Consider the following 27,206-nt stretch of genomic DNA (forward strand, 5'->3'; position numbering starts at 1 on the left):
ACCTCTATTTATAGCCAAAATATGTAGGCTAGGTCTTCAAGAAAGATCCTTAGAACCTCCCTGTATTTTGGATCACTTGTCCCTCAAGAAATCCATTTAACCTGGACTTAAATAATGGGCCCATCTAAATAGTCCACTGTGAACTAATAAATTAATTAATTCACTCCAATTCAAATGGACTTTATAGATTTGATTTGATTTAATAGCCCATATAATATTGGCCCAACTTGACGGTCCAAAACATAATGGACTTCTATAATTTAATTTAATTTAGTCAAGATCGATTTAATTTAAATAAATCTTGACTAAAATGAATTAAATAAATTTTCTTTGTCTACAGGGTGGGGATAAAAGGTCTTGGGGAATGGTTCCACTTAGCCTGTTGAAACTGAGGTCCAAATTCCTGAGATACGTAGTAATCCCAGAAGGAATATTTCCAACAAAATTATTCTGGTTCACAGCAAATCGGAACAGTGTTTGAATATTTACAAGGAGCTTGGGAATTTCACCTCTCAAATTGTTTGCTGAGAGAACCAATATTTGGAGCTTGGAAAGCTCTCCAAATATCTCAGGGATTGATCCTGAAAGTTCATTGTGACTAAGATCAATCAGAGATAAATTACCATATTTCACTAGCCCTACCGGGATTTCACCTTGAAAACCATTAGTAGATAGCTGAAGTTCTTGTAAAAGATTGTTTTTCCCAAGATTGGTTGGTAGAGGACCAGTGAATTTGTTGTAGCTCAGGTTCAAACTCTTCAGAGAATCCAACCCATCGAATTGCAAATTGATGTTCCCCATCAGAAAATTACGAGACAAGTCCAAGACCTCTAACTTTTGAAAACCATTAAAAGTAGGCAAAGAACCACCCAATTCGTTCCTACTAATATTCAGCAGTTTCAAACCACTGATCCCACCACAGGAAGAGATAAACACATCTCGGATTGAGCTCAAATGATTATTAGAGATGTCAAGAGATTCTAAGCTATCAATCTGGCAAATAACAGGCAGAATTTCTGAGCTAGATATTGAAAACAATGGTAAAGAAAGTTCAGTTACAGAGGAGTTGCTTGAACTGCATGAAACTCCCACCCATGAACATGGATTAGAGTCTTTTTTCGCATTCCTCCATCGAAATGATGAATTCCCACTATTATTCTGAAGCATCTCATAAAGATTAGTCATGGTGGCAATTTGCTTTGAAGGTAGCTGAGAGAACACTGAGTAAATGAACAAAAAGAAGAAAAAAATTGTTGAGGAGATGTCAACATACTTACTCATTTTGGGCAGAAATCTTTGGCTAACTTAGACTTAGGTTTTGGAGTATTTCACACCTGAATCTCAAGTATTAATTGTGAATATGCATATATCCAGGTATGTGCATGTACTTGTCATTCCATGTGTGAGGCAAACCAATGTGTGGAAAAATGTTCTTGACATTATGGAAGTTATTTAAGTTGACTGGACTTAGAGATCGGATTGGCCGTGACGCACCGGGCAGCAAACAGCCAGTTCTGGCAAAATTTCTTCAAGTCAAGTCAAAAAATAAGGTAGGCAATTCATATGGTGTCAGAAATTCCATTTCCATAAATTGTGGACCACTTTTTACCTTTTAGGAGCAAGTTTTGAGATAGTTCTGATGTAGGGCTAATAGCTCCAAGAAGTGGAATGAAATGTCTTGAACAAGCAGTAACAGCTAAGATGGATTTTGACAGAGGAGGTGAAAGCTTTTAAATTGTCTTTCCCTATAGTATGTTTAGCAGTTTCAACTAACTGATCTTTTCCAAAGAACATATAGATATAACCATATGATCGTCGCCCTTCAACTATTGCTGAATCCACTTTTTAGGTGGAGCTTAACTGCTCGTACATGAGTGCCAGAGACTTGATTGCTATTGCTAACAGGTTTCTGACAAGAGAAGTAGCTCTCTCAAAGGAATTCTTGTTATCAAGTCCAAGCTTCAAACTGTGTTTGTAAATCAAACATACCCCAAAAAAAAACAAAGTAACGTGCAAACAGAAAGTAAAGAGAAATTGATGAAGCTGCTGAAAATGCTTTTCTTCCTTTCTTTCTCCAAAATTTTCTTAGATTACTGTCACTTGGTCTCAATCTGTCAACAAACGATGCTAATTCAGTTTTACCTGTATCAAAATTCATATGTCCAGCTATAAAGTTGAAGGTTTAAAAAAAAAAAGGTTGAATGTTTATGGCAAAGGAAAACAAATTATCAAATATCACTGAAGCCAAATGGTTGCCTGTGTCTCAACACTTTTGCTGTCATAGACCAATGCAAAGTAATCGTTGCGAGCCGTGGTCGCTACTCGCTAATTAACTAACAGCTGGAGCATTTTTAACGGCTTTTAAAGTATCTAGATGTCTATCGAAGGATTCATCTTATATATAAAGAAGACAAAAAAAAATTGAAGAAAGCAAGACTGCTGGTTGGAAAATTTCAACTTATTTTACTTTAAGTAGGAATAACTCCAGTCTTCACGCTTCCAGTCCCTAATAAATGTGATGTGTAGATTGTAGACCAAGACACCAATGTCATTTCGATTGATCAACCATTAACTTCTATTCTACCACTGTTGGGATTAAATGCCAAAGACTCAAGTCTTCCAAGAATTTTATCACAGGAGACTTAAATGTGAAGAATACACAGATTGTCAGATTTAAAGATGCAAATATATGTAAACATGTAACTATACAAGACTCGTTAAAGCGAAGGAGGAAAGATGATCTAGAGTGGAGCCGAGGAGGTGCAGGCTCAAAACCAAGTCTTTCTTGATAGGTTAAACTCATGGTGCTGAAATGATGCGAAACTCACGCGTTTTTCGCCTTTTTGGCGTTTTTGGAGTGATTTGTAGTTCTTAGTGCCTTCTTTGACCTGTGCTCCTTAGTAATTTGCATAGGGACGGAACCAGAAACTTCACTTTGAGGAACAACTTTCATAGACATGAAAGCGTTACAGTTTAAAAAAAAAAAAAAACTTCAAAAAATTTCCGAAGTTTGAAGGGGAAATAACATAATTTTCAAGAACGTAGGGGCTTAACTAGAGGTGGGCACGGGTCGGGTACCCGTTCCAAACATGATTTGACTGATTCGACCCTAACCTATCGGATCACTATTTTTTTTAACCTAATCCGCTCCGCTTGTTTTCGGATACCCGATCCTCGGGTATTCGAAAAAAAGGGACGGATCATAGGTATCCGCCCTATAATTCATGTTTACTAATATTCATTTTTCAAGCACAACAAATATCACCTTCCAATAAATTACTAAAGCAGAATAAGAAAACATAGAGAATAAGTGACAAATTCAGCTTCGACATAAATAGAAAACAGAAAAGGAAGTGCCAACCACACCAACTTCAGCAACTCTCGGTTCTAGAAACAAATTCCCCCAACCTAACAACTTTCACAGGCCTACTAAAATTCAAGAAATCATAGGCTAAAAGAGATGCTACATGCTGATGCGAATAACTACAGAAGTACACACCAGTAAACTTTGATTATTTAAGAAGCATCAGCAACGTCAATAAGTGCGAGTTCTGCACTTTCCAACTCCACCTTTCTGTCACCTAGCGAAGATGCTATTCCCTCCCCCTCCTTATTTTTCTGATTTAATCCATTAAAAAATCCATATCTCCTATCAAGAATCTGGGCAGTGGGCATCACAGATTCACCGAAATACTAGGGTTCACTTACGAGGTTGAGAGCTTGCATTGAAGGTCCGGCGTTCTGCAGCTTCTGCTTGAGGCTTGCTTTGAGGAGCACCAGCAAATCAGAAATGGGTTGTGATTCTCTCATGATTCCAAGACAATTGTATATTTGTAGCACAAAGTGGTGAAAATTGAAGAGAAATTTGGAATTGTTGTGATGAAAATTGAAGAGAAGAAGAGGAGATATTCGGCTGAAGACTGAAGATAGAGAGAAACTTGGAAAGTGGAAAACTGAATGTCGATAAAATTTCTTTAGGGTAAATGATTTAAGGAAATTATAAAATTGCCCCTATATTTTTTAATAGTTATATAATATACCCCAGTTCGGGTACCTGCGAATTTTTATTTTTATAACCCGTATCCGTATCCGAATTTTACAGGTACCCGACCCTTCTCCGCTAATAGAAATCGGGTCAGTTATCTTAATTTTCGGTGCGAGACGAATCGAATTGCTCGAATTTTCGAGTTGACGGGTTTTTTTGTCCACCCCTAGTTGTGACTGCTCTCTGCCCCTTTTGATTCCGTCCTTGGTCTCATGGAAGTCACCTGATAGATTATGTAGATGTACAGCTAATTATGCCCTGAATTTGGACAATGATATTAAAAGGACAATTAACTTCGCACCGTGGATGGTGGATGCCATTAGTATGGGTTTGTTTAAATTGCAAGATTTTCAAATAAAAATTTCAGATTTTGTTTTGCTTGTATCATACACATAATTTTTAACCACCTTTTAATTTCACATACATTACATCACAAAAAGTGCTACAGTAATTATTTCAAATAAATATTTTAAATAAATTCATATCCAAACAAACCCAATTATTTTAGGAATTGCCAATGTGGATGTATAGCTCCTCGATTTGGACAATAATGTTGAAAGAAAGTTTAATTCGGAATTGTGAATAATCACTCTAGATTGGTTCAATGGTGAGAAGAAAACTTTTAGAATCCTTTAGATTGCTAAATTCAGGGTTTCAATTTTGAATTTGATGGTTGGGGTGAAAAATGTTTGGGGAGGAAATAATAAACCTTTTTTTTTAAAATAATGGCCCAAATTTAGGCCACATCAAGTTGGCCCAATTTGACCAATTGCTTTGGCAATCATATTGAAATTACGTCGATATTCGTTATTCAAATTATTAAATCAATCATAAAGACAAAAATAATTTTTTTTTTGTTGAGCAAATGAATGAACGAAATGCGTTAATATTTTAAATTAATATCATTCAGTTTGCAATATTTAATTTAGCTTATAAACGCATAAGTTAGGTAATTATGAGATCACTAATTTGACTCTCGATCTTTCTACTTTTCCCCCTTTCGCATTACAAGGTTTGAAAGTCTATTTTTGAAGCAAAGAAAGTAATACCACTCAACCTCTTGCAAAGTTTAAAGCAATGTGCATTCTCCCAAGCGATGATAACCCAGATATTCTTTGCTAGAAACCAGATTCAAAAGGGAAATTCCTACCAATGTCAGCATATAAAATCACGTGGAAAGAAAAGGAGCCAAGGCCTGGAGATGCAGGATGGGATACGATTTGGAAAATTAGGGTCCTCAAAGGTGGCAATTCCTGCTATGGACAATTCGGCAACGAAGACATTTGGCAACGGATGACTTGTGCCAGATTTGTAACAAATGCTCGTGCAGTCAGGGATTCCGACTGAATCAGGGCATTGTGGATACTGGTGGTAATTCAGAATAAATGGGAGTACCTTTTCAGTAAATCGTCATTTGAATTGTTTGATTGCAATCTGAACCAGGATGGAATTGGAATTGGGGGTAAACTGAAAGTTACTTTTCCAACAGATTATACATTTTGCATGGAGAGCAAGAAATACAGTGAAGGCGGTAACCGTTGCTACATCCTTGCCTAAGTACTCTATTAGCAATGGCAGATCAAACAAAGAGTGTACTTCTTTAAGGCTCATGTTGAACTCCAACGCAGGAATGTTTTCATCAGATGAAGTCCACCCCCGGAAGGTACACTGTTAAAGACAATGTTGGCAGCGCATCTGGGAGTAATCCAGGAATGGCAGGAATAAGGAGGGCTGATAAGTGATGACAGGGGAAGATGGAAGAGAGGCTCTCAAAGAATATTGGCAAGGGAGCAATTATTGAAGTTGGCATGGGAGTAGGGATTCAGGAAAGTCATCTTACAGAATGATTCCAAGGTGCGGTTAGCTTCGATTGAAAAGGTAGATTTTACTTCACCGCACTATAACTTAGCAAAGCAAATCAAAGAATGTATGAGAAAGAATGGTCGTGCAACCTCCAACAGAGGGAAGACAACTGGAGTGCTTACTGGCAGACTAAGGCAGGAATACAAAACCAATATGATCAAGGTTTATTAAATGAAGGGCCCTTAAAGAAATTTTAGAGGCTGATGTAATCAGGGTAGCCACCCCACGTTTTATTTCTGCTAAGGGGACTAGGTAAGCTGACTCGTTTGTTCCATAAACAAAAGACAGCAATGTAGCTAACTTGAACATCCTCATTCCCAAAGGACCAGTGCAGAAATTAAACTACAAACCATATCAATCAGTAAAAACTCTGAACCTTTTAACTTATACCAGAGAAGCATAACAAGAAAGAGAAACACGAGTAAACTAGGAGAGATGTAAGCTATCATTCATTTTAGGTGCGATATACATCAGGAATCTCCAAACAAAACATATACAAAAAGCTTCAACCAACCCCTACCAACTCCCCCCCCCCCCCCCAAAAAAAAGAAAAGAAGAAGAGAGAGAGAGATAACACCTAGGCGCCATCCTCTATTCTGGAAATCATTTGCTGTGCCAACAGTTTATCGATGATCATTTTAAGTGCAGAGGCACTCACCCGACATTTATCGTCGGAAAAGCACGATCTTCCTTCTTCAGCTGCTTTGCATAGCTGAGGATCCAGTGGAACCTTTCCAAGAAAAGGGATGCCCATCTCACTGCACATTCTACCAGCTCCTCCAGCACTACTATCGAATATTTCAGTGTAAGCGACAACATCCAGCATTTCTGGGGCTTTCTCCTTCATATATGATAGGATCCACTCAGTCATATCCTTTTGTTCACCTGTTTCTGTTGTCCTCATGAATCTGAACACCGACAATGGTTGACACAGACCACTCATGTTTTCAACAACACCAAGAACCTTTAGGCCGACTTTCTTGCAGAAACTCACTTCTTTTCTGACGTCTATTAGAGATACCTGTTGTGGAGTAGTGACTACAATAGCACCATCTATTCCAGTCGCTTGAAGAAATTGAACAATTGAGATGTGCTCATCCGAGGTTCCAGGTGGAGCATCAATCACAAGAAAATCAAGCTCCCCCCAATAAACGTCCTTTAAGAACTGCTTGATTAGGCCATTCTTGCGGGGACCTCTCCATATGACGGCCTCATCTGGGTTGGGAAGCATAAATCCAATTGACATGACCCCAAGGTTAGACTCAACATAAACAGGAGACCATCCAAGATTACTTTGGTGAATCTCTTGTCCTTCAAGGCCAAGCATCTTTGGGATGCTTGGTCCACAAATATCTATATCAAGTAGACCCACTTGAAAATCCATAGCTGCTAGTGAATAAGAAAGTTGAGCTGAGAATGTACTCTTGCCCACACCACCCTTGCCAGATAAAACCAGTATCTTGTGCTTTACAGTAGCCATTCGCTCTACTATGGTAACCAAATCTGCAACAGAAATCAAGAAGAAATAAACCAGTAAATAAATGTTCCTTGCCTCATAAGAGCAATGATCGAGCAGAACTATACAAAAGCTGCAGGAAACTAGGAAAGGCAAGCTTGAAAAATTTTCTGCCATACAGCACTCAGATGAAAAATGATTCATATGAACCTCTAATGAAAATTGAGATCCAGTTAAAAATGAGATCCACATTTTCCAGAAGCTAGTACATGGCAGAAATATCTGTTTTAGATGATGCTTGCATCAGAAGAAAAAATTGGAAGCATGCCAATTTCCTACCAGTAAAACTTGACAGTTTCAATTTATCTCAAGACCACCCAACTCCTGGTTTCTCAAACTTTTCATTAATTGTTGGTACTTCATGCCAACAGAAGAAAATGCATCAAGTCATCAATATTTTCAACCCTCAAAAGCAGTAAAATACACAGACTCATGCAAATATAGTAAAATAAGAGTTCACATTGATCCATTTTGAAAAAGGGGGGGGGGACCCACACTAACTGCGAGCTCAGCACAGCCAAGAATACATCAGCTAATGTTGGAGTTCAACCTTAGACGGAATCATGAACCCAAGAACTTAATTACCAGAACACAAAATAACAAGACAGTAGTTAAAGTACTTTAGAAGAAAATATTCTTTTCTTGACTCCAAATGCCTCAATTTAATAACTATTCATTTCCAGTGACAAACTACAGATAATTTCACTAAAATCTCAATTCCAATGTCCCTAGTTTGATGATTGAATATGTTCCATTCTCATGCAATTCATCATTACTACCACCTAAGGCAAGTTTTCCGCAAGAAGCAGTTGGAATTCAACATGTCAGGTTATAAAAATTTTGCCCTGACATTTTTTCCCATTAGTAGACATGCCCATTTTCACAGGTGGAGAATCAAGTTGAGCATATCACAATCTCACATATTTAAGGATCTAGCTATTTGAAAGCTAGATATCATGCATTCTGAAGGATTAACAAAAAGCATAAATTCATTGGCAATAACAGCAGTTTTATGAAAACACTTAAAAGAATCAAGATGCAATATGAAAGAGAGAGAAGATTCAACACCAATTAGAAGTATTTATAAGAAAAGCAGCTGGAGTGGCGAAAGCTATTGCAAATGAATATGATTAACAAAAGCATGGCACATCCCATTGACTTTGGTTACTGCCTTCTGTTTTATATCAGTTCATTCTTTTGGGGGGAGTGCAGCAAGTAAAATCTTCAACTTAAGCAATACAAGAAAACTTTACAGGAGGTCCAGAATGTGTGAACGCTACGTGTGAGACACACACCACTACCTAATGGCTTCCTTTTTCTCAGAAACAATCGCAACAGATAAATCCGGCATAGTATGTTCAGTTTTGACATATGACAAATTCCTATCTAAAGCGTCTTTCCATCAAGTTAACAACACACAGTCATGAGCTGCAAAACTGTTTATGACATATGAAAACACCATTCAAGTAGCACCAATCAGAACAAGTACAGTACTGAATTGTTTCTTTTTTTTTTAAAAAAAAAAAGCAAATTAAAAACCACAAGATCATGTGGCTAACATCAAGTGATCCAGATTGGGCTTCATCTAGCCTACCTGTAGTATTCGAGAAATTCAAGTTAGTTAAGTTACCTAACAGCATTTAACTCCAATACTATATCTCACTTACTTTGAGAGTGTGATCTTGAATACGTTCTAGGGATGCTTGGCTTAACTGAACACATCAAGCTAATCTTGAATACATTCTAGGGATGCTTGGCTTAACTGAACATATCGAGCTATCAGTCAAGCTCTAGTACAGCGTTGGAGAAATGTTATTAGAACGATTCAATCCCATTTTGCTAAACTTTACCCAACATTTGTCTGCCAATATTAACAGAGGTAGCCGCAAAAACATATTTCAGTAAAAACTACCCGTGTACAAACTACTCAAATTATTCTAAATTGGAAATTTGGCTTTTCAACAACCAAATCCCGTTTAATCCTCTGCTTATTCTCACCATCTTCTGAAATTTAAGAGGTTTAACAGTACATGACATATCAAATAAAAATTTTACATTTTTTATGCCTCCCCTCCTTGCAACCATTCAAAAATCAATAACAATAATTTAATTTGAGTTAAACACCTTCTCCCTCCCCGCCGCGGCCCTTCCCCATCAAAACAAAAACTAAAAAAAATAACAGATATTTTTGCTAAAAAAAAAAAAGGACCTGGGTCGGGGCCTTTAGGAGCAGTAGCACAGGCTTCTTGATTAGGGCATCCTTTACATGCATCAGATTTTCCCGCTGACTCCGATTGGGTCCCTGGACAATCTGAAAACCCAAAACAAAATTTAAACAAAAAAAGAATAATTTATTGGGTAGTCGAAAACAAAATAAAAATCAACTTTACTGGTAAAATTGAAAAGGAAAAAAGTGAATACAGTGTTAAAATTTCTTTACATACGTTCATTTGCATTTTCTGGGACGTCTTTGTAGTCTCCGTTCTCCATTTTTCTTGCCTCCGCCAGGTAAAAGTAGAGAAATCCCCAAGTTTTCTTGCTTCTGACACAATGAAATGCAGTGAGAGACGCTGTTTTAGGCCCTTCGATTAAGCTGCACACAGCAGAATTCGGATTTAAAAGAGACGGTTTCAAGTTTCAAAGCAAAATTAGCCGACCTTCTGAACCGCCAGTAAAGTCAGCTGGGTATTTGAACCGGGCTGGACCGCCAGTAAAATCAACCCGGTATATGATGCAGCCAACCGATATTTAATCTGAGCAAACTACTCAAACCCGGAAATTGTTCCGGGTATCTAAGCAACCGGTTGGTGAACAAAATTCGCATTTATAAATGTTGAATTTGTAAACCAACGCAAATTTAGTGTTTAAAAACCTTTGATGTGAAATTATTTCTTCAAATATTCAACTGCCTTTTGAAACTCCTATAAAATTTGACCGAGTTTCTTTTATAAAAATACATGAACATATAGGATCATTAATATAGCCTTTTTTTAATCAAATATTCACTAATGAGATTATACCACATGCGTTCACATTATTTGAATCCATACAAAAACCGTTGCAATTTGATAGAATAAATTTTTCTAGGATTTAATTTACATGTTTTATGGATGCAGGAATGCTAAATCCTTTAGGAATCCAATGTTCCATAGATATCATTATCTAATGTTCCATAGAAATAAGTTGTGACTACATCACATATATCAAGTTTTTGATACACTACTAAATTTACAAGATATCTCAATATAATTCCATTGATTACTAGTGAATATGTCTCATCATAATCAAGGCCTAATCTTTATGAAAATTCTTGGGTTACAAGTCTTGCATTTTATCTCACAACTTTATTTTTCTCATTTATTTTTTTTCACAAATATCCATTTATATCTCACCGATTTTAAACCTTCAAGTATTTGGACGATAGGTCCAAAAACTTTTCTTTTAACTAATGAATCTAATTCAGATTAAATTGCATCTATTCAATTTTGTCGAACATTTCTACACCGACATTCGTCAACCAATTTAGGTTCATGATCCTCATCTTCTTCCATAATATTAAGTGCTACATTATATTCAAAAATATTATCAACAATTATTTCTTTTTGGTTTCAACTTTTTCTCGTAGTAACAAAATTAATTGAACTTTTTACAATTTCATCATCTTCAAGAGTGACCTCTTCAAGAGGTTGAATTTTATCACTATTAGTATTTTGGAGTGTTTGATCAATTCTTGATTCTTTAATTTTATTATCATTATTCAATCCTTTTTTCTTGCAAGAATTTTTATCATTGGAATCTAGGTGTTTGCCATCCTTCAAGCATGTTTTACACTCATTAGCACTTGTAATTTATACTTTTGGGATATCAATTTAAATTAAAGCATTTTTTACAATAATATATGATTTAATAATTCTTTTGGTGTCACTAATTGCATCAGTAAGTGATTCACAATTGTTTGCAAATATATATGTACACGATTAAAATTTCAAGTCTGCAAAAAACAAGAAATATACATGACAAATATGTAATATATAAATTTGGAATAATTGTGAGTACAATCTCTGGGATTTTTTCAAACTTCTGGAGAGTTTCCCTTGATTCTTGTCCTCAAACGCCGATCCAAGGGCTTCACAGCTTGCTTTGGACCAACCACCGACTCCTTCAAATCTTGATATGGAAGATTTGAAGGACTTGAAAGATATTTGAAAACTCAAGTCTTGATATATGGGAGACTTGGAGAGCTTGAAGACCCCAACCTTCGTAGCTTGGAGTTTCAATACTTGAGCGTATGAGATGCCTCTGAATGTGTCTCTGTGTCCTTGATTTGGTTGAGAGACCCCTATTTATAACTGTAGCAAGAGGTAGAGGTTGAAGACCTGTGTACCACTTTACTTGTCTTGCAAGACGTGCAGTCATATTAGGACTGTGCTAGTCAAATATTATCTCTTCATTTTATATTTATTAATAATGAGATAAGTAATTCCTCGATTGGCCAAACTCGTGGGGACACGTGACGTGGCGCCGTTTGACTAGTCAAGCTATCACAGTATATAAGAAATATATGTGGATTAAACAACTCTAAATATTATCTCTTTAACACGAAATAAATATTTAGATATTTATCCAAAAATTTCGAGTCACGTAGATATAATTTGGTTAGTAGAGACATCCTCGCAATTTCAATTGATTGGAACGTCCCAACTTGACACGTGGCAAAATATAATTGGTCATTTAATAACCAATTTTTCCCAAGTGTACGTGACATATGGCAATATCCGATTGGATAGAAATAAGCCATAAAAATAATTTATAGACCAATGGTAATTTTTAGAATTTAATTAAAATTCCATTGTCTACAAATGCCCCCTCAAAACTTGTTTGTGAAAACGGAGTATTTGAACGAGCAAGTTTTGACATCTTTAATTTAAATACAATCAAAACAATATTGATTTCCAACCAAAGTCCACAGGTGAATTTGCATACGCCTTTAATTAATGGTGCGGAGTGGTGATTGAAAGTATTATCACTTTGAATTCCCGAGACCGGATTGCCCCATATTGAAGCCTTACAAGTCCGTGAATAGACTTTACTTAAAGCTTTGCAATGTCATGGTTTTTGAATTGGTTATAGGATGGCCATGCAAAGGACTTTTCAATTCGTCACTGCTAGACATTAAATGCATGCATAGCTTGGTGGGGCCAATGGTTTAAATTTTCAAGACCAAAACCTTTCCATGCAATATCTATACCATGGCTATATCACAAATCCAATGAAGTAGCTATCCTGCCGTATGCAATAGCTTGATAAGGCCAATGACTCCAATTTCCAATATGATTCTCCCGTGGCCCACGAGTCCTTTCTTATACCAACCACGATTGCTCAATCCCTAAGCCAAATTAGAATTCTTTGCCATAGCAGATTACTTAGCCGGCGTAGTCCACAAGACCTTTGACAAATCGGTTTCGGATCAATAAAGTCGATTCCAAAAAGAACTCAATTTTCTTACAGATTCGTATGGAAGAAACTTTCTTCTTGGCTCAGATTCACACCAAACCTTCCCCTATAAATAGCCACGTCTGGTCACAACTTTTGAACGAGTTTATTTTTTTTTCTTCAGCTATATCATCAAGCGGCCGCTGCTTCAAGGGACAACCATCATCCATTGGTTATACTCCAATAAGTACTTTCTTTTCGTTTGTCAGGTACTTCAAGTTTTTTTTTTACTCGCAACATTTAATTGTTACAAGGAGTTTCGGTCAAGGCTCTTACGTGTTTCATCGTTTGATGCTTTGAACATGATCAGCACTTGGAACTTATTTGTCTACTCAACATGTGCTTTTGACGTGTATCCCCAACACATTACAAGACAGTTTGGCCTTTTGATTTATCTACTAAAATAACGCCAAGCATGATATTTGAGCTATTCCTCATGGCTGAAAATTTAATCTCAATTTTCGTACCAATTTTTTTGCGTCTCAAATATTCCTATCATATATGATTTCGATCTAAATTTTGTCAACTTGCTTCTTCGTAGATAACCAAAGCTATGCTTGACGAGGGGTCCGAAACAATTCCGGAGACTTGAGAAAAGGCAATCAACTTGGTAATTTAATTACCAAAAATTTATAAGGATTTCCCTTCATCATCTAATATTTTCTTTTACAAAATTTCAGCAAGCATGCAAATCAAGGACTACGCCACGCCATTGCCCCATATCTCATTGACGGGTGAACGGGGAGGATCTCAAACGAAAAGTTTGTCATTGTATGTGAACAAGCCAGCGATCGGCAACTTTGCTGAGCCTTTTATGCCCCTTGAATGATGCTTTCATCTCGAAGATTGGACTAGCAAGTGGACTAAGGAAGTGGTGGCACCATCGACTTTCTCCACTACGTCGAGGGAAGAAGAAGTGATTGTATTAAACTCGTCACTCCACAATGGAGATCCAGAAATAGCCAAATTCACGCTTCTGTTCGTAGGATTCAATATTGACAACACTACAGGGAAGATCCCTTCGTCCTTCTTTGGCGAGGCGTGCTTCACCTCTCATTATTGGGAGTGGGTCGAGGACATCCTTGGGAGATATAAAGAGGTGCTCACACGTGCCGGCATATTTGAAGCTGTCTATGCGTCGCGATTCTCTTACGATCGCTGTGAAAATATCTTGCGAGCCTTCTTCAAATAGTGGTGTCCCTCGACAAATACACTCCATACGCCCGTTGGGGAGCTATCCATTACACTTTGGGACCTTTATCTACTTGGTGGCCTTTCGATCGATGGCTCGTTCTTTGATGAAGTTGTTCCTTCAGCACATGAACTTCTCACTCGTGATAAAGAAGGGAAGCCACTTCTCCCCGAGAGCTGCAGGTATCTCTTTTCGGCTTACTACCACCTCTAGACGAATGACCAAGGAGTATGGATGAAAGACTGGATTCGCTTCTGGTTCACAGGAGAAGCTAGGTATAGGGCTCCTCCGAACAGGGCGAATAGAAGAAAGACCGCATCTAAACCAAAGATGACCTATAACCCTTCTGGAAGTGTAGAGACTCATGATCTTGCCGATACCAAGGATTTCGACGTCCCTTTTGATGCATTGAACATCCCAGGGTCTTTGAGAAAGGAAACTTATATTGCGGCATTCATAGCGTGTCGGATTTGCAAGTTCTTTTTGCCAAGCAAAAAGGTCGACCGTATTCGTCCAAGTGTCTTCAAGGTTGCATGCTTAATGGTCATAGGGAAAAGATTTTGCCTTGCAATTCCCGTTCTTGCGAGCATATATCATGGGTTGAGGGAGATCGTCCACGCCCCTAACCTTGGAGAATGTGGGGTAACTTTTCTAATCCATTACGTCTATGCTTGGATTGGCCAATACTTCGATGTATATTATGAAAACAATCAAGTGAGTAGCCACCACGCGCGCATGACAAGATTTAGCGGTGAGAAAATGGCAATATTTTATGGCAAATCAGAAGCTGAGGAAATCTTCAAAGAAGTGAATCCTTTGATGCTTCCCAAATTGTGTTAGACTGAGAATGAAGAAAATGTGTTGATCGACGATGGATCCTTATCATCAAGGCTCACGAGCTACTTTATCAGTCAACGCTCTTACCACTTAACTCTACGCAAGGATAATACCTTTATTATCGAAAAATATAATCCTTGTAGGTTTAGCAGACAATTCGGCTTCTGTCAGGACATTTCCAACAACTTGAAAGAGATCACTCACACTTATACTTTGGATGAGGCTATTCAACTATGAAATTTCTCAGTTCGCACGCAGACGCGATCTCGGATGACTATACCCACGCACAGAAAGCATCTATTGATCACAAAAGACTATGACGCCTGGTAAGGTTACCTCAGCAATCATCGAAGAAGAGTAAGACTACCTCCGCCAATGAGTCAGTGCATTATAATGGAGCTATAGAGATTGTAACGGGTCTTATCTCATCCACCTTGCGGAAGAACAAAATTACTAGCAGTCCCTTGAAAAACATTGTCACAAAAAATAAGTCTTCCAAGAACTCTCGACAGGCCATCAAAGAGGCGCAACCAGTGATTCCAACAAAGAAGACGCCGTCCAAAGTTTCAAAATCCGTATCCGTGACTCACATAGAAGAAGATGTCGAAATTGAAACGGTGGACGATCGTGATTCTATCGAGGCTATAGAAAAGGAAGGGACTCAAGTTCAGGGCATCGGATCTACCCAAGAAGGAACCTATTTGTTGGCGAGCGGTAGTAGTAGTCAAGACCGTCATTGGAACCGATAAAAAAAGAGGACATCTTCTGATTTGCAGAAGGTTTCCTTTACACCATCGTTGGTTGGAGTGTCGCCACTTAAGATAATCATCTCTCCATTTTTTTCTTTTACTTTTTTTTTGTAACCCTTATTTTTAACTCTCGTAATATTCTCCTTTTTTTTTCAGCCCCCCATTTCTTGAATTTCACCAAGAAGATGTTGGTAACAATTCACCACCCGAACTCGAAACTGATGGTATAGTTTCAAACAACAAAAGTGACGAAATAGCTATCAGTACTCCAAAACAATTTGCCCTCAATGGAGGTACCTCATACGTAAGAAGGAGTTAACTAGTTCGTACGAGATCCGAAAGAGACCTAAACCAGCACTGGTTTCAGAATTTCACGGGCAAAAATTGATCCAAGCGCACGAAGGAAATACTTGCAGAGTTTGTGGATGGATTTTCATGGGCAGATTCTTGACACTCCTATTGAGCAGATCTCTTTTTTAAAAGAGTGCGCAGAGAAAATCATTGCGAAAATCACAAGAACGGATCCTACCAATGGTCTCCCTTTAAAGGACTACTTGATAGAATTGTTTGCCAAGATGGAGGCATATGATGTTTTGGCATCTTCATCGTGGGAAAAGATGAGCAAAGAAACACATGCAGAACTCCTTTCCAAAATGACCGCCCAACTCGGGAGAGCTAAGGCGAATGAAGAAGAACTAACTCGTTATCTGTAAAGTCTTGAAGAAAATTTGCAGTCCATTGAAGACAGGAAGAAAGTTCTGCAATAGGAACTTATCAATTTGGAGAAATAAGATCTGGAAATCAGCTCAACTATCGATCAAAAGGATGAAAGAGCACATGATGAGCTCTCTTCTATTGAAAGTACTAGCATCTTGACTGACGACGCAGTGAAGGAACTTGAAGACATGAAATCTGCACTTGAATCATGCAAAATAGCTGTAGTGGATTACAAATTTGATATTTAGATTTTTCACCATGTCTTTTTTCGAATCCCTCTTTTTTTCATTTTTTTCCCATGTAATTAATTTTTTTTATGAATAATAAAATGTTTTTCGCTCTTTATCTCTTATTATTTTTCTTTTTTTGTAAGAGAAAAGAACTTTCGAATTTAGCATTTTATTTTCAAGGGGAAAGAAGAGAGATTTTTTATTTCAAGAGAAAAAAAAGTTTGGTTTAGGAGGTGTAACTAAACTTAGAAGTCACCCTCTAAATTGCCTACGTATCCCAAAAGGGAATCAAGTCACGCGTAATTCCTGCCGTTCACATTTTAATCTCATGTGGGTCAGGAGCATCTATTTGTTTACCACCTTAGACTTGGTGGAGTGTTTCAACAGTTTAACCACATACTACACTATTGGTGGTTGCCATCCACAGTTTTATCTCATGCGGACCAGGAGCATCTATTTGTTTACCACCTTAAACTTGGTGGAGTGTTTCAGCAGTTTAACCACATATTACACTATTGGTGGTTGCCATCCACAGTTTAGTTCATGCGGGTCAGGAGCATCTATTTGTTTACCACCTTAGACTTGGTGGAATGTTTCAACAGTTTAACCACATACTACACTATTGGTGGTTGCCATCCACAGTTTTAGCTCATGCGGGCCAGGAGCATCGCGTGGTTCCGATTACGTATAGTACCTTTTTAGGTATTTGCCATTGATGGGGTCAACTCTTAATCCATCCTCAGCAACCAACTTGTATGAGCCATTTATATACACTTCTCGAACAACATATGGACCATCCATTTAGGAGTAAACTTTCTTTGTCCACAATGAGTGAGAATGATCGGTCTTCGAATAGCGAGTACTAACTCTCCAATTTGGAAAGAGCGTGGCCGGACATGCTTATTGAATGCTCTTGAAAGGCGGGCTTGATAGCACTCAATTCGTTGTTAAGTTTCCAATCTCTTTTCATCGAGTGCTTCTAACTCTTCAAGGCGAAGACGAACATTATCTTTTTCATTGAACCCTTCTTGAATCGCAATTCTTAGCGAAGGTATTTGACACTCAAGTGGAAGAACAGTTTCAACAACGTAAACAAGCGCGTATGGGGTTGCTTGCGTGGGAGTTCAAAAAGTAATTCTGTATGCCCAAAGTGCTTCTCCAATTTGAAGATGCCAATCCCTTTTCGATTTATCCACGATTTTCTTCAACAGATTATACAAGGTCTTGTTGAATGCTTCAGCGAGTCTATTTGCAACAGCATAGTATATGGAAGAATTATATTGTTTAAAATGAAACTTTTCGCAAAGCTTATTCATTACTACATTGCAAAAAGATTTACCATTATTAGTGATAATATAATGTGGGACTCCATACCGATAAATGATGTGCAAAAAAATGAAATCTACTACATTCTCCTTTTTGACCTCTCTTAGAGGAACTGTTTCAACCCACTTTGAGAAGTAATCTGTCGCCGCCAAAATAAACATGTGTCCGCTAGAAGATTTTGGAAGCAGTCCAACTATATCCAAACCCCAAGTATCGAACGGCCAAGAAGCCATAGTTGGGTGCAACGGTTCAGGAGGTTGATGGATGAAATTGCCATGGAATTGACAACTTTGACATCTTCTAGCAAAGTCGATGCAGTCCTTCACCATCGTTGGCCAGTAGTATCCCATTCTTTTAATGCGAAGTGTAACTTCGGGCCAGATCGATGAACACCACATATTCCAGAGTGAGTCTCTTCCATTGCCTGCATGGCCTCATCTTCTCCAAGACATCGTAGAAACACTCCATCAAATGATCTTCGGTAAAGCGTCCCTTTGTAGTAAATGAAGCGTGGCGCTCGACGACATATATCAATCCTTTTCTTGGGATCTTCTGGTAACTTTTCATAATTAAGGTAATCAATGATGAGGTGACGACAATCCTCCCTTTCAATCTCATGGACAAAAATATGATAAATATTTTCTTCCCCACCTTTATCTTCTTCATCGAACATCGGAGGTATGACCCAATTTTGACATATTGAAATTTGATTTCGATGAGAAGATAGAGTGATCATGGACGCTAACTTTGCCAAAAAGTCAGCTTGTTGGTTGAAATTTCTAGGGATATGTTCTATAGTGACATTATCTAAATATCCCATGAGTTGTCTTGCATACTTATAATATGGGATCAATTCAGGTTTCTTGATATCATAAATGCTAAGAAATTGATTTACCACTAATTTTGAATCACCATAAATTTTAAGATGCAATCGTTTCATGTCTATAGCCGTTTCAAAACCGAGAATTAACGCCTGATATTCGGCCATATTATTTGAACACCGACGTGTTAAAGTGAAAGAATACGACAATATATCTGCTTCAGGAGTATAAAAGATAACTCCAGCACCAACTCCATCGCGGTGAGCAGCTCCATCGAAATACATAGACCACGAAAATTCGACCATAAACACTTCTTCATCAGGGAGTTCATCAGTCAACTCCCACTCGGCAAGCATGGGATGATCGGCTAGAAAGTCTGCCAATATTTGTCCTTTTACAGCCTTCGCAGGTACATAAATAATTTCGAATTGTTGAAACTGAAGGTACCATCTCGCAAGCCGGTCAGACAGTACAGGTTTTGCCATGACATACTTAATGGGGTTAGACTTGGATATGAGTCGGACAGTGTGTGCTTGAAAAAAATGTTTCAATTCTGGATGGCAAATATAAGCACCAAACACAACTTCGCGACGGGTGAATAATTCAACTCATTAGATGTTATCATCTGACTCAAATAATACAGCGCATTCTCCTTAATTTCATCATTTTCTTGAGCAAGTAAGGCTCCAACCGACTGTTCTTGAGCAGAAATATAGAGGATCAATGGTTTACCTGAAATTGGTGCAGGTAACACAGGAGGATTCATGAGGTACATTTTAATACTTGTAAAAACATTTCTACAAACTTTATCCCACACGAAGGGTACCCCTTTTTTCATCAGTCGACTAAAAGGTTGGCATCGTCCAACCAAATTAGAGATAAACCTCCGGATGTAAGCCAACTTTCCTTGAAGGTTCTTCAATTCATGGATATTTCGCGGTTCAGACATGTTCACAATGGCATCAATTTTAGATCGATCGACCTCTATTTCTCGCTGATGAATGATGAAAACGAGAAACTTGCCAGAAGTGATTCCGAATGCGCACTTCAAAGGATTCATTTTTAGTTGGTATCTTTGAAAGCGTTGAAAAACTTTTCGAAGGTCTTGAATATGATCTTCTCATTTCTTTGATTTTACCACAAGATCATCAACGTAACACTCCATATTTTTATGGAGCATATCATCAAAAATTCTTTGCATTGCCCTTTAATATGTTGCTCCAGCATTTTTCAAGCCAAACGGCATCACCTTGTAGCAATAAATTCCCTTGGGAGTGCGAAAGGCAGTGACCTCCTCATCTTTGGCTGCTATGCGTATTTGATTGTAGCAAGAAGATCCATCGAGAAAAGATAGTGTTTCATGTCCTGTTGTAGCATCTACTATCAATTCTGTGATGGGGAGTGGAAAATCATTTTTAGGACAAGTTTCATTTAAGTCTCGAAAATCAACACAAATTCGAATTTGCCCATTCTTCTTCCTCACAGGGACAATGCTTGAAATCCATGTTGGATATTTCATTTCCCGTATGAATCCAGTCTCAATCAATCTATTTATCTCATTTTCTATCAGAAGAATCAATTCGAGCGAAAGTGCCTTTGAGTTTACTTGACAGGTTTTGTTCCTCGCTTGACAGACAAATTATGAACGGCGATCCTTGGATCTAAACCGGACATTTCTGAGTAATTCCAGACAAAGACATCCCTGAACTCGAGCAGCAAATCAACATACTCTTTCTCTTCTTCGGGAGTCATACAAGAGCTTATGTAAATTGGGCGAGGATCGTCATTTGTGCCAAGGTTAATCTCCTTTAGCATATCGACTGTATTTTTTACTCCTTGTTCAAGTTCAGGGGGAGCGTCATCCGCATCTTCTTCTTCTTTTTCAGGATCACTGATCGTAATATGATGACAGGAAGCCATACTTTCTTGACCATGTTCTTAAAAAATGGTTTCAATTCTTACATTGAATAAGTCTCCATAGTGCATGAAGAAATTGGAGACTTACTTTCTTAGTCCGTTCTTCTTTATTGGAGTAAGGATTTCTTCCTTGGCAACTTGGTACTCTTGCTTTTTACTGCCTAATCTCTCATAGACGGGAGGTTTCAAATTTTTCGTCTGCCGGCCAAGTCTGTCAAACACAGAAGTACGCTTTGACTTATTTCCCAATCTATCGAACACAAATCTCTTTCGGTTTGTGACCTCCATTTCTTCGTTCATGTAGTTACAACTTGCCCTTTTGATCATTATACCCACAGGAGAGGACGGTTGATAACCAAGACCCATCGATGAATTTTCAACGTTATAGCCTCTTTCTTTCAACATTTTTTGTGTAGGCGTCAATCCGTGAGTCTTCTCGCCAGTCACTTCAGGAGGGAGTTTGCCTAATGCATTTTTCTCATTTGGGTTATAACTTGCCTTAGCAAGAAGTCTATATACATTTGGATCAAAATCTTCTTGAGTCCGATTAGTTGGTAATGAGTAATGTTCCACTGCCGGTTCTTCTTTGGGACGGACAAACCCTTGCAACCTTGCTTTCTCACTTTTAACAGGCTCTATTTTGGTGAGTGGAATATTTAATATGTTATTCCTGATAAAAGAAGACTGCCCTTCTTCTTTCTTTGATCTTGGAATATAACGCAAAATGGGTACTTTGGAATCTTGACCTTCTTCCCTTGCTGACTCTTTTTTTTTTGCTTCTTTTTTAAGATAAAATTTGACGTCAGTAAAGTGAGTCTCGATCTCAGTGAAAGGTTTATCATTGGCAGCAACTTTCTTAACTATACCGTCTCGACAATACTTGAAACATTGATGAAGAGTAGACGATATAATTTCATTCTCATGAATCCAAGGTCTTCCCAAGAGCATGTTATAAGAGGTTTTGGCGTCAATAATATGGAATAACGCACTTGAAGACAACTCACCAATGAGCAATTCAAGCCTTATGAGGCCAATTGCTCTTTGTCTCTCTTGGTTAAATCCTTGGATCATGAGGCGGTTCTGGAAGAGTTTATCGCTTGAGATTCCTAGTTCTTTCATAGCACGTATGGACATGATATTGACAGCAGATCCCTCATCAATGAGTATCCGATTCATCTTCTGTTCTCGGACATATGCACTAACAAACAAAGGTCGATTGTGGATTTTGAATTCAACAGTTATATCGTCATCATAAAAAATGATAGTCGTTGCACAATCCACTGGTGGTTTATCATCGATTTTGAGTTTTTTTCTCAAATTCAGTGCCAACTTATACATAAGTTGTGTAATTTATGGACCTTATGAATGTTTATTTTATTCATAATCTTCTTTGTTACTTCTTCTTAAAGAAAATTATGAATAAAATAAACATTCATAAGGTCCATAAATTACACAACTTATACATAAAATTATATAAAATATGTAAAAATAACTAAAGCATCTTTTGGATTGCTATTATTTATGTTTATTTGGAATAGGAGAAAAAAAAAGGTGTTTGGATAGTTGTGATACAAAACCTATTATTCGACAGATTCCTTTACTTTTGGAATTTGTTGTGGCATGGTCAGACCCGCACATGTCCTAGCATGGTCATTCATATAAAATGTAAGGCGGCACGTGGAAGAGTTGATGGATGATCGAGATTAAATAACCGTTACATAACTCAGAATAGGAGACTCATGAATGTTTAATAAAAAACACACACCCAACCGCCACAAGCCCCCATTTACTCATCTTTCTTCCACTTTCGACAGCAAGCCCTCTTCTTCTTTAAATCTATTGTTTGTTTGAAATAGATCGTGCTTGCTATAGCACGGAGATTACTGAGTTCTAAGTAGGGTATAGATTGATGGTCTTTTTTTACATATTAGAGCACAAATCTCACCTAGAATTCACCTCCGCCATCACAACTGTTTGGATTGAAAACTTTTGGTCATCGATATAGGTATGACCAGTACACCGATAGTTTTACATCAATCAAACTACTTGTGATTGCATGACCCATCTAGATTGAGCTCTCATTCTCATTGAAGAAGAAATTTTGGGCAGTTTTGTTTACTAGGCATACAAAATCAATGGCCTTTGTTTGCTATCCAAAATTAAAGATGGGTCTGGACTTCGTGATTCCCAGGCCAATTAATTTTTCAACGACATTCATATCATCCGAAGCATAAGAAGTGATATGTTCAAAATTGGAATAATTGCACACTCCTCTATTTAAGAGTGTCAAAACACCATGCATAATCCAAAACAGATTTAGATCCATTAGGAAGAATTTAAGCTTGTAGGATGTGGTACACAACCATGCATGAATCCCCATTCTCTCGTATATTTTGTATTTTCATACCCTATAGTTATATTTTGCACATTTTGTTTGTTACTATAAGTTTGGTCTAATTTTTCCCGTTCCAATCATACCAAATGTGATTTGGTTGTAATTCATGCATGGTAGACCTATCAGTTAGCGGTGTCTACCTACTACTTGCATGCTTTAGTGGACCAATAAAGGATGTTCCTGCACTTGGTTAAGGCAGCTTCCTAGTGCTTTCTAGAATGTGAATACTATGGTGAAATATGCTTTTACTAGCATGCTACCTCTAGTTACTGTAGAGATAGGAAACTTAAAGAATACGAATATTTTAAGTTGGAGCTTGTCACTTATGGTAGTACAATGATTTTGATTAATTTTCCCCTTTTAGTTGACATTTACATTCAATCACAATCAAAAAATCTGACATTTTAAGTGTGTTTTATTAATTAGTTTCAGTGTGTTTTATTAGTTGTATAGCTAATGAACTAAGTTTTTAGTGAAAATATGCATTTTATAGTTTAAATGTCATAAATTGCATTTCTATGGATTTTAATGGTGAAAATTTTATGTTTTTGTAGGTTCAATGATTCAATCGTCAAATGGCATGAATTGAGAAGATAATTGGATGATTTAAAGTGATTTAAAAAAGACATGAAGTGCAAAATACTCAAAGGACGAAATGCAAGTTTTTCAGCTTTGACACCTCATGGTATTTCCGCTATATTTTGAGCTACAAGTATTGGATTGAGGTGATTCTTATACCATTTTGAAACTAAGAGATATATCTACATTTGGTATGGAGGCATAAAAGTCCAATTTAGTCGCTTTCATTGTCAAAATGTCAAAAAATAGAAGTGCAATTTTGTTGTCGAAAGGTGAAATAGAGTTTTGACTAGTAGACGGTATTTTGGCCTTTTCTTGGTCCACAGAACTCCAAATTGGATGATCTTGAGGCATTGGAAAGCTAATTCAAAGACTAGAATTTTGATGTTTTGCACAAGAGCTATTTCAGCCTCTATAATCAAGAAAATATCAGTGGAAATTAGTCCAAAAATAGAGTAAGGATGAAATCTGCACAGAATGAGCAAACCTGCAAAAAGAACAAAACGGGGGTACAAAACACAACCTAGGGCGCGTTTTCTTGCCCACATTTTAGTGGATTTCGACTGTAACTTGTGCTTTGTTCACACAACCTTTTTGACCAACTTTTCTGCAAAGATTCCGGCTGGAAGTGAGCAGATCAGCATGGAAACTTTGAGAAGCAACCTTTGAGAGTTTCAAGAGTCAAAAATGCCAACTAGAAACAACTCATCTTGAACTTGAATCTCTCTATAAATAGCAGCCTTGGAGGACATTTTCACAATTTTGGAAGGCTTGAGAAACTCCACAAAAATGTAGTCTTTACTAGAATTTCCTTAGTTCATTAGTTAGGGTAGATTAGTATAATTGTAGAGTTTATCCTTCTTGTATTTTTAGTTAGATTTGGATGAAGATTTGAAGAGCAAAGATGGAGAGGTTGAAGCTCGTGTGACAAGGGTGACCTCTATCCTATCACTTTCTTTTTGGTATTTAAGTTCATATTTAACTATAATACAAGTTTGGATCTTGTTCTTCTTGTTTAGTTAAAGTTTATGCCTAGAGTTATGGATAAACTTTCTAATGTGTGTTATTATTATTTATGAATGACTTGAACTTTCTTGTTTTAATTCTTGTGCAAATGCCATGGTTATGTGAATTATGTGTTGCATGTTTTCTTGGCCTCACTGAGCATCAGGTCACCCCATTAACTTTGTTTTCCTTAACAGGGCTTGGAATGGAAAGAATTTTTGGAGAAGCCGGTTTGATTACTTTTGATTAGTATTTTGGGTGGTATTTGATTAGCTGATTTCTAGTGATTGTACTTTTGGGGAAAGTGATGTACTTTTGAGAACTTGTGTTGTAAGATTTGAATATTTATTTAAGGAAGCGACTTTTCTTCGTTTCGACTTTTATTATTTGGTTGTTATCCTTAAGTTTGAATTGAATTGTATCGAGTCCTGGTGAGAGTTGGGCAGGCGTTTCGCGGATATCCTTGGGTTCGCCCTTGGGAGAAGTGGGGACGTCACAAATGCTGGATAAATAAAAACTTAAGCAAGACACGTAAGGGTCCCAGTAATAGGGCAAAACCTCATTTGAGTAAAAGATGAAGACGTAAGATTACAACTATGATGATTTCATGATTACTTGCCAACAAAATGCAATCCCTTCTTCTTTGTCTTCAAATTTATGTATAGCTAACGAAAAAAAATACTTTATGTTCATTTAAACAACCCATATAAATATGTGTGTACATCGAAAAGGAATTTATATCCATCTTTTTTTTATTTAGTTGTCACTTTAAAATTCTTCTTGATTAGTTTCTTGATTTTGAGCAAAGGGGATGAGGGCACCGCTGAAATATACATATATATTTGTTATGTTAATGCGACAGGTAACAAGTTTTTGGCCTTACAAGATATGTTATCAATCCTGGGTTATCTTAAGAAATGTCATTGAAATTCTTCATTACACACTTGAAATTCTGCCTATGTATTGGCCTGGGGGGATGCAATACTACTGTCTTAAAATCTGCCTAAGACTTAATTTAATTTGCTCTTTAGTTTCAAGCATTGTTTGATTGCCTTTTAATATAAACAACTTCTCATGATGCTTGATTCGTTCTTGCTTTTATCCTTTTTACTTGACTTGTGGGTAGACCAACAAGAACTTTGCTAAATTCAATATGCCCCTTTACTGTGGCCTGTACGAGTGGTTTACCACTATCATGCTAACTGAGAGAACCACAGGAATTCGAGCACAGTCAACTAGCCAGCCAGTTGTTCTCAAATAGCACCCTATTGACCAGGCTACCTCTAGGAGGAGTCAAAAAAGCAATGGCAAAGCCTTATCTTCATCCCAGCGTCCCTCTAGCAACTATCCTTGGGAAGGAGAGGATGTGTACTGTGCCCCACAAATCCCAGGAGCGGTAATTAATAGCCAACTAGCAAGCGGTTTGACGAACTTCGACGAGTGGGAGAGTTCCAAAGGTACCAAATCAACTAGATCCTCTATGGATAGGATCGAAGATGCATTAAGCAAGATTAGCAACCTCTCTGAGATGGTTCTCGTCAACTAATAATGCCAGATGGACAAAGAACAAATGTACAAAGTTGAGCATTGTCAAAATATTGTCCAGGCCATGGAAATCCCAACGATTGGAAGCTAGAAATAAATTCCTATCATGCTAAAGATTTTAACATAGGCCAATGCATTCTCTTCCTTTGGTACGATGAAGCTAAACAGTATGCATATGAGGAAAAATGGCGAGACCTAAATACTAGTGAGCATCAAGCATCATGTGGCCCTTAGACTATTGGGGGTTCAGTTGTCAGGATTTGATGTTACTATTGGCTGGTGTTCTTCTTTTTTTCCTACTGACTATACTTATACTTTATGGGAAATGGGAGGAGCATTTTCCTACTTCTGCTCCTGCCTCACCCAACTATTAATTATTAGCTATTCATTTAAGTATAATGACTTGTTGATGTAATTGTTTAACCACCCCAATTTTGGGGTGTAGGAAGACTGACATGTGAGTTTGCTACTTAGCCCAAGGTGAATGCTATAAGATTGAAATTTGTTTAGTTGGTAAGATTGTTGCATAATATATGTCGCAGTTGGCACTAGATTTTTTGTTCCTTTTTCCCATTTGGTTGAAGACTTTTGGTTTTCCTTTTTTTTTAAAAAAATTTTTTTTGTGTCAGGTGTCCCCTTGATTAGAATAGGTCCTCATACACCTCAATTCTTAGTTTTTTTTCCAACAAATGACAACAGATTTCATTAATATTTACACTTGATAATACAAGTATTAGTTACAAAAAGGGGATACTGCTCTCATTTCTTTCATCCCTAACTCAATCAGCCATATTGGGAAGTCATTTTCCCATTCAATGCAATGCACCAGTTTAACTGCAAAATGAGCTAGTGCATGACTGATTTCATTTGCTGCTCTAGAAATAAACACAAAAGAGCACCTGTCAAAGCCTGTTCTAAGATCCTGTACATCCTCTAGAATAGTTGCAATGCTGTACTCATAGTCACTGCATCTGTT

At 37.4% G+C, this 27,206-nt stretch overlaps 4 protein-coding genes across 4 annotated transcripts in view; all 4 read right to left on the reverse strand.

The window, feature by feature from the left end:
- Positions 1 to 1,281, reverse strand: part of LOC113711364 (uncharacterized) — a 40,710-nt gene extending 39,429 nt beyond the window's left edge. Inside the window, exon 1 of the mRNA XM_072067047.1 lies at positions 339 to 1,281. Coding sequence (XP_071923148.1) covers positions 339 to 1,281 — 943 coding nt within the window. The remainder of the gene's footprint in view (positions 1 to 338) is intronic.
- Positions 1,282 to 6,201: 4,920 nt separating this feature from the next.
- Positions 6,202 to 10,040, reverse strand: LOC113712976 (cytosolic Fe-S cluster assembly factor NBP35). The gene is made up of 3 exons (XM_027236660.2): positions 9,869 to 10,040; positions 9,634 to 9,735; positions 6,202 to 7,411 (listed from the first exon to the last, which is right to left on the reverse strand). The coding sequence occupies exons 1-3, from the start codon at positions 9,912 to 9,914 to the stop codon at positions 6,486 to 6,488; spliced, it is 1,074 nt and encodes a 357-aa protein (XP_027092461.1). The 5' UTR covers positions 9,915 to 10,040; the 3' UTR covers positions 6,202 to 6,485.
- Positions 10,041 to 18,290: 8,250 nt separating this feature from the next.
- LOC140015149 (uncharacterized) lies at positions 18,291 to 19,274 on the reverse strand. The gene has a single exon (XM_072067048.1). It carries the CDS (start codon positions 19,272 to 19,274, stop codon positions 18,291 to 18,293), a length of 984 nt encoding a protein of 327 aa, XP_071923149.1.
- A 1,117-nt stretch (positions 19,275 to 20,391) lies between these two features.
- LOC140015150 (uncharacterized) lies at positions 20,392 to 22,044 on the reverse strand. Its single transcript, XM_072067049.1, has 2 exons — positions 20,795 to 22,044; positions 20,392 to 20,680 (listed from the first exon to the last, which is right to left on the reverse strand). The coding sequence occupies exons 1-2, from the start codon at positions 22,042 to 22,044 to the stop codon at positions 20,392 to 20,394; spliced, it is 1,539 nt and encodes a 512-aa protein (XP_071923150.1).
- Between the last annotated feature and the right edge of the window lie 5,162 nt (positions 22,045 to 27,206).

This window comes from Coffea arabica, chromosome 10e (assembly GCF_036785885.1).
Source record: "Coffea arabica cultivar ET-39 chromosome 10e, Coffea Arabica ET-39 HiFi, whole genome shotgun sequence".
NCBI lineage: Eukaryota > Viridiplantae > Streptophyta > Magnoliopsida > Gentianales > Rubiaceae > Coffea > Coffea arabica.